Source organism: Pelodiscus sinensis, chromosome 19 (genome assembly GCF_052426305.1).
Source record: "Pelodiscus sinensis isolate ZL-2025 chromosome 19, ASM5242630v1, whole genome shotgun sequence".
NCBI lineage: Eukaryota > Metazoa > Chordata > Testudines > Trionychidae > Pelodiscus > Pelodiscus sinensis.
Window position 1 is genome coordinate 4,940,572 of NC_143070.1, and position 7,929 is coordinate 4,948,500.

Here is a 7,929-nt window from a genome sequence, read left to right on the forward strand (position 1 = left end):
CGCTGGACCAACTTGACTTTCATGCTAACCTGCTCCTGGGGTCGCATGTGGCCTTTGATGACCAGGCTGGCAGCTCTCCTGCCCTAGACGGCCGTCTTCCTCCATCTAGTGCGGAGATCATGGATGTTGGGGGCATCCCCCCCAAACCTGAATAAAACCATGATCTCCACCCTGGACCAGGAAGGCGCCTGCCTTCTCCAGCCCCTGGCAGGCTCCTGGGAGCTGGCAGACTGCTCCTGGGGAGCGGTGGGGGGCCCGTGGCTTGCTGGCTCATGTTTCGGGGCCACTGGGTCAGGGCTGGCAGGCTCGGAGCTGGCAGAGGCACTGTGGCCAAGGTCTACCCTACCCCACCCTGCGAGGAGCATGCAGCCCTTCCAAGTGCCACGCAGGGCGGGGGAGACGGCACGTGCTCCCCCCGCCCAAAACCCTGACTGGCCTGGGGGCAGGGGAGCTGTGCAAAGTTTCCCTTGCCCTGCTCCCACCCTCTGCGGGTGTATGTGCTGTGTGCTCCTTGCAGGGTGTGTGTGTTTGGGGGGGGGGGGGAGGAAACTTTGCACAGCTTCCCCGCCCCCAGGCCAATCAGTGCTCTGTAATCAGCGCTGCATGCGGCTCATAGGGTGGGAGGAAGCTGTGTGCGCTCCCCGGCCCCCAGACTCTAATTGGCTTGGGGGTGGGGGACCGGCGGGGCCGTGGGCTGAATGAACCCCTGGGTCCTTTTACCCACCCCGGTCACAACAGGGAATCCTCACGTGACTCCTCCCCGGTCACCCATTCCCAGAGAAACAGAGGCTAGGGACACCATTCCTACCCATCCCGGCTAATAGCCAGGACTCGACAATTAAGGGAATCTACTTGCCCGTGGCGAGTCGATTTTAGCCTGGCGAGGCCGGGCAGCGTGTGGTTCCACGCGGCTGGCGAGCCCTGCTAATAGCATTGCTGGGCCTAACCTCCCTGAACTTACCTAGCTCTATTTTGAACCCTGTGAAAGTCCTAGTCTTCACCAAAGGGCAGGCAGGACTTCGGCTGGTAGTCCCCTGACTTGGGACTCCGGCTTCTGAACAGTCGGCCCGTGAATGTTAATAATAAAAATCCTCTTGCCAGAATCTTCACCCAAAGGGCCGTGGGCCCTGAATTGCAGCCACCTCTGGGGTGGGGCCATCGACAACAGCTGCAGAAGAGACTGTTCCAATTCCTTTGCCCAGCGCTAAAGGCAGCCACCTCTGGGGTGGAGCAGCTGGGTGCCAGGAAGTGACTGGCTTCAAATAAAGCAGAAGTGGATTTTTGGGGAACAGGCGGAATGGAATTTACAGAGGGGTATTTAGCCAACAGGCTGGTTCATCCCTCCCCAATGAGAGAAATGCTCGGGGATACTGGAACATAAGAACACAAGAATGGTCAGACTAAGTCAGAGCAAAGGTCCATGTAGCCCAGCGGTTCCCAACGTTTTCCAGACAGGGACCTATTTTGACAATTCAAGAAGACTTGCTGACCCAGGGCAATTCAAAAAATGTGTGAATGGCTCCGTAAAGGCCACATGGGGAGACACCTGGTGACCCTTTTGAAATGTAATGATGACCCATATTTGGGTCTCGACCCACAGGCTGGGAAACCCTGATTGAGCCCAGTGTCCTGGCGTCCAACAGCGGCCAGTGCCAGGTGCTCCAGAGTGAGTGGACAAATCGGAATCATCAAGCGATCCCTCTCTTGTTGCCCATTCCCAGTTTCTGACAAACAGAGGCTCCGGGCACCATTCCTGCCCATCCTGGATAATAAGTATTGATGGACCTAACCTCCATGAATGTATCTAGCTCTTTGTTGAACCTTGTGAAAATCCTGATCTTCACAACATCCTCTGGCAAGGAGTTCCACAGGTTGACTGTGCACTGAGTGACGAAAAACTTCCTTTTGTTTGGTTTAGACCTGCTGTCTATTCATTTTATTTGGTGACCCCTAGTTCTTATATTGTGGGAATAATTAAGTAACTTTTCCTGATTCACTTTTTCCACCCCCGTCATGATTTTATAGACACCCACATACATGCACGGAGGTGTGCTCACACAGGCACATACACACAGAGGTGTGCTCACACATGTACACACACACACAGATGTGTGCTCACACATGCACACACACATATGCATGGAGGTGTTCTCTCACACACACAGATGCACAGAGTTGTGCTCACACATGCACAGAGGTGTGCTCACATACACACACACGCATGCACATACTCTGTCCCCCCTGCTCAGGAGCCACTTTAATGAACTGCACAAACCAGGGCTCTGCCTCCAGACTGAACACGCTTTAATGCACCGGGGATGGAGGAATCGCAGAGGGAGGGTCAGGCCACGGACCCCCAGCAGGTTAATTAGCAGAATCTTCGTTAATGATTCAGCAGGCGCTAACAGGAACTGGAGGCTCTTCTCTGCAGGGACTGGGATTGCTCAGCTCTTTATTCCCAACTCCCCGGAGCCCACACCTGCAGGACACACAGTGAGTGGGGTTAATGCCAGTGGGGAGTGAAGTCAGACTAGGCAGGGTTTGGCCCTGCTTGCCGACGGACGGAGAGACCTGCAGCGGAAACCTGAGGCTTCAGGATTCCACATGGGGTACTGACCCCTGCGCACAGCAAGGGGGCCTCAGAAGAGGGCTCTTCCCCCCCCCCCCAGTCAGTGCTCCCCCCTCCTGGCACACAGGCGTCCCAGCAGCTACTGGATTCTCCTTCGGTCCCGGCAGCTCTCCCCAGAGCTAGCTGCATTTCACTCCTCCCTCGCCTCCTTTATTTTCCGCGACATGGGGAGCCCCACCCCCTCAGCCACCAGTGGCCTTGGAACCATCCCTTGATCCCCATGCGCCCCACTGGGGGTCCCTGTCCCTGAGCTCACGCCTCCTCCCCAGAAAGGGGGGTGGAGGTGGGATGACCCTGGAGAGGTAACACCACGATCATTCAGAGGAGCTGAGCAAGTGAAGATGGGGCGGAACGTGGGGCTGCCCCATAGCAGGCGGGTTCCAGAGCTCTTAGGGGATGTGGGAGCTCCCCATGGCAGGAGAACGGGGCATGTTTAGGAGGCCAGAAGGAGGGACACCATCTCCAATCCAGCCCCAGGCTTGGGGGATAGGTTGGCTCAGAGGGGTTGGAGAGACATGGGACCCGTAGGGCTGCCGCCCTTTCACCCCGCTACGGCTCACCTGCAACGCTTGGTTTCTCCGAGAGCAGCGCGGCCCAGAACGCACAGCGCGAGGCGTGCGGCGCCGTCTCAGCTAGGGGCGGCTTGAGGCCGATGTGCTCAAAGTTCTGCTTTGTCGGGTCGTAGCTGGGCCACCGCTTTGTGCCGCCTTCCCCCGTCATGGGTTTCCTGCACGGAAAATGAACACACCCCGCTGTGGTTGGCACCAAAAGTTGGTAGGGACGAGAACATGGGAGCCAGCTTGAAAAGTTTGACCCCTTTCCAAAATGGCTGCCACCCCGTGCTGTTCCAATTGAGGGTGAAGCCACAGACTGCCCTCAGTTAAAATGTCTGCTGCCACCCGGTCTTTTCCTATGGGCCGAAGGCTACAGGTTGCCCCTTATAAACATGGCCACTGTCTTTATTGTTTAAAACTAATAAGCGAAAGTTCTTCTTCACACAGCGCATAGTCAACCTGTGGAACTCCTTGCCAGAGGAGGCAGTAGAGGCTAGGACCATAACAGTTTAAAGAGAAGCTAGATTAATTCATGGAAGTTAGGTCCATAAAAGGCTATTAGCAATGGTGTCCCTGGCCTCTGTTTGTCAGAGGCTGGAGATGGATGGCACGAGACAATAGCTTGATCTTTGTCTTTGGCCCACCTCCTCCGGGGCACTTGGTGCTGGCCACTGTCGGCAGACAGGCTACTGGTCTAGATGGACCTTTGGTCTGACCCAGTACGGCCGTTCTTATGTTCTTATGTTCCACTGATCTCCCTGAGACTGAAGCCATAGGCAGCCCTTAGTTATGATGGCTGCCATTGGCCTATGGCCCTTTGGAAAGAGACTCTTCCCTTACTGCAGATGGCCACTATTTTCCATTGTTTCCAATGGGGCTGAAGCCAGACTTCCCCCAGGCAAAATGGTCATCCATCGTGCTCACAGACGTAGGAACTGGGCTGCATGGGGAGCAGCACCATATATGTGCGTGTGGTGGGGTGGGGGACAAGAAACGACAGGGGGATGCCAAGGAACTTGGGAGCCCAAACAGGAGGATCTGAACTGGAAGCAAGTCTCAAGCCACCTTTTGCCCTCACTTAAGATGGACTCTCTCACTTGTCCTTTCAACTAGGATGAGGTCAGCTGCTGCCCTCACCCAAAATGGCCACCATCGCCCACGGTGCTCAACGAGACTGAAGCCACACGCTGCCCTGGGGCGGCTGCCGTTTGCCTCTATGCCACGCTGTCCCGAGGAAAGATGGCCGCCACCTGTCACTGTTCCCCAGAAGCCACAGCCTGCCCTCAAGGAAGATGGCCGCCACCTGTCACTGTTCCCCAGAAGCCACAGCCTGCCCTCAAGGAAGATGGCCGCCACCTGTCACTGTTCCCCAGAAGCCACAGCCTGCCCTCAAGGAAGATGGCCGCCACCTGTCACTGTTCCCCAGAAGCCACAGCCTGCCCTCAAGGAAGATGGCCGCCACCTGTCACTGTTCCCCAGAAGCCACAGCCTGCCCTCAAGGAAGATGGCTGCCATTTCCCATGGATTCTAAAGACAGAGTCCAAGGGCTGCCCTGAGCCTGAAGGCTTTCACCTAGGAAAGACCTTGCCTGCAGCAAAGATGCTTGCGGTGGTCTGTGGAGGAGCATCCCAATCCGTGGCCATGAGTTTAGCTCTAGGCTAAGGGCTTCAATTTAACAGCTCAACGACTTTTCTAAGAGGCCCCTGCTTTGACCGGGTAGGGAGCCGGGCTTTCCTGGATGTTGGTGGACGCTTGTCCAAAAGGTTACAGCAGCTCTCGCGGTCTGGCTCAGGGGGAGGAGAAGACTGGAGGGGGACTCTCTTACCCGCTCCGGTCAAACGCCACAGTGTACCGCATCGCCTGCCGGCTCAGCATCACCTCGGCCGCTGTGTAGTTGGCTCCTACCACGGACGCCAGGGTTCCAAAAACGTAGGGCACCTCCGAGCCGTGTGCCACTCCAGTCCATTCAGGTGTGGGCAAGCCGCTGGTGCGGTGAGCGAAGTAGTACGTGAACACGGGATTTCCAGCCATCGCCTCCAGCCTGGCCATCTCCAGCACCGGGCACACCACGACATAGTCACCCATAATTTGATCCATGGCCCAGCGGTACCGTGCCACGCCCTCCTGTTTCCCCTCCAGGCTGTACCGCTGTGCTATGGCCTGGACGGTGCCTTCAGGTGCGCGTGGCACTAACAGCCGCACCACCTGCAGCAGCTCGTCCCAGCCGATGGAGCTGGCGTCGTCCGGGTCGAAAGCGCGATCGATATGGTATAAGGAGTAGGAGCCGTCGTTGGCATTGAAACCAATTGCGATACTTTTAGCTGGGCCGTGCTGGGCCCGCAGGAGCCGGGGGGGTGTATCAGGGAGAAAATCCCCATCCGGGGTTGGCACAAAGGGCAGTTTTGGCAGCTGTTTGTGGCTGAAGACGGAGAACTGGTATTTGAGGAACTCTCCTGCATCCTTCTCCTGCAGGCAGCCCACCAGGGCAGTGCTGTCCCCAGCGGAACAGCCCATCAGCTGGGCCAGCCTCTGTCCTCTCTCCTGCGACTCCTCGAGGGAAACCCACGTCCCTGGCGCGTTTGGTGCTCCGCTCAGCAGCGCGGCACGGGCGAAGAGGGACTGGCTCCCTGGGGAGAGGAGGTGGAAACCGACCGATGCAGCCCCAGAGTCCTGGCCATTAATCACCACGTGTTCTGGGTCTCCTCCGAAGGCGGCCACATTGTCCCGTAGCCAGCGCAGTGCCAGGCGCTGGTCCCACAGGCCGGCGTTCCCCGGGGCGGCTGGGGGCAGGGCCAGGAAGCCCAGCGCCCCCAGCCGGTAGTTCATGGAGACTATAATCACGTTCTCGGTGGTGGCGAAGAAGCGCCCGTCATAGATGTCAAGGGAGGCTGCGCCCATGTAGAACCCCCCACCGTGGATCCAGACGAAGACGGGGGCCGTCCCGTTGGGCTGCGGGTAGGGCACCCAGAGGTTGAGGAAGAGACAGTCCTCGGACTGCGGCGTTTTGGGTGTGTATATCTCAGCCTGAGGAGAATCAGTGAGCGGAGGCTGGGGGCAGGCGTGGCCGAAGCTGGTGGCCTCCAAGACGTCGCTCCAAGGCTGGTGGGGAAGCGGCTTCTGGAAGCGCAAGGGCCCCATGGGGGGCTGGGCATAGGGGACCCCCAGGAAGGCCGTGACCATGGCGGAGCCGGCCGGGAGGCGCTTGCCGCGGATGGGGCCGCTGGTGGTGAGCACCACGGTGCCGTCGTCTTCGGAGCCGGCGCTGGGGCCCGGCAAGGAGAGAAGGAGCAGGCAGGGGAGCGCGGGGAGGAGTCCCGGCATCATGGGAGCTGGAAGAGGAAACCTCAGAGTGAGTTCCAGGGGATGGGATCTGGGGCCTTTCCCATTAAGGGGGCGCTGGCTCCCACCGGATCTAGCCACCTGAATTCAGGCTGCAGGTGAGAGCTCCTTATATCAGACTTGTTCGGAAACACAGCCCCTCGGTCTGCGCCCCTCGCGCTCTGCCTCCCTGCTGAGCTTCCGAATTGGCCTCCACCAAGACCCCCGCTCAGGGGAGGGCTAGAGTGGTGGAGAGGCTGGGCGAGGGCCGGACAGAGGCATGGGCGAGCCGGACAGCTGCCCAGGGCGCCAAAAGATGGGGGGTGGCTGATGGCAGCTGTATGGGGTGCGCGGTGTCCCTTACAGCTGCCGTCAGGAACCACACGCCCGGCTCCCACAGCACCGGGCTGCGCGCCAGCGGCCATGGCCAGCACGCACATGCACCGTGCACCCCGGGGGGCGGGCCCGCACCCCACAGGCGGGCCTGCGCATGCGTTCTGCACCTGGGGGTGGCTCCGTGCGCCCGAGCCCAGGGTGCCCACAGGGCTCGGGCCGGCCTTGAGCTGGGCACCAGGCTTGCAGGGTTCTAGGCCCTGCTCTGAGAAAGGGGCCGGTGGACAGGCTATTAGAGGGGAAATTCTCTAGAGCACTGGTTGCCAAACTTTTCGGCATCCCGCCCCCATTTCGATTTTTGAGAAACCCTCATGATGCCGCCTACCCCCAATAGCAGCAAAACTTGTTGCGCAAAAAAAAAAGAAACTCACCGGATCCAAAAAACAAGTATAGCAGCAAAACTTAGGGGGGGAGGGGGCTTGGTCACCTCTCGCCCCCCCTGGAATTTGTTCATATCCCCCCAAGGGGACATGCCCCCCCAGTTTTGGGACCCCATGCTCTAGAATGATCTTAATTCCCGTGGTTCTTCCACTTTGCTCCGTCCCTGGTCCTCTCTGTCCCTACCTTGCCGCCCGCAACGCAGACTCTCCTCGGTGCGTTGCGGCTTTGTGGCTCTCGCTGCGTCGCAGCAGACGGGAGGCCTTGGCGGCGAAGAGTAGCAGCTGAGAGGAGCCACCAACGGCTTATTTATCCTCAAATCGGTGGTGTCATCACACTGTGCACACACCGAGGGAGGCGGATCTGCGGCGGCCGGATGGGCTTGGTGCCAAGAAGTGTGGAAACAGAGTCTCAGTTGGGTAAACAGCGGGAAAGCTTAAGAGATGGAAGGGCCTCTGGGACAGGGCAGCTGGGTACCAGGAAGTGAATGGTGAATCCCACCTATAAAGTAGAGAGAAGTGGGTGTTTAGGAGAGGAGGCCGACTGGAGTCACGGAAGGGGGAGTGTAGTGACGTGACCGGGATTTATAGCTCTCCAGGGAGGGAAAGTGCTAGAAGCAAAGCCCATGTCTGGGTGATTTCGGATGTGAAAACCAGC

General features: G+C 58.7%; 1 protein-coding gene across 1 annotated transcript; it reads right to left on the reverse strand.

Annotated features, from left to right (window-relative positions):
• Window positions 1–2,285: 2,285 nt before the first annotated feature.
• LOC102447865 (acetylcholinesterase-like) lies at window positions 2,286–7,582 on the reverse strand. Its single transcript, XM_075913984.2, has 4 exons — window positions 7,459–7,582; window positions 5,009–6,512; window positions 3,190–3,356; window positions 2,286–2,479 (listed from the first exon to the last, which is right to left on the reverse strand). The coding sequence occupies exons 2-4, from the start codon at window positions 6,505–6,507 to the stop codon at window positions 2,445–2,447; spliced, it is 1,701 nt and encodes a 566-aa protein (XP_075770099.2). The 5' UTR covers window positions 6,508–6,512; window positions 7,459–7,582; the 3' UTR covers window positions 2,286–2,444.
• Between the last annotated feature and the right edge of the window lie 347 nt (window positions 7,583–7,929).

Excerpts from the sequence above, each read along its gene's own strand:
- LOC102447865 (XM_075913984.2), bottom strand. The coding sequence starts at position 6,507 with ATGATGCCGGGACTCCTCCCCGCGCTCCCCTGCCTGCTCCTTCTCTCC. Across the intron at positions 3,357-5,008 it reads GTGGCGTTTGACCGGAGCGG|GAAACCCATGACGGGGGAAG; the intron begins GTAAGAGAGTCC and ends TTTTCCGTGCAG. Across the intron at positions 2,480-3,189 it reads GGAGAAACCAAGCGTTGCAG|GTGTGGGCTCCGGGGAGTTG; the intron begins GTGAGCCGTAGC and ends TGTGTCCTGCAG.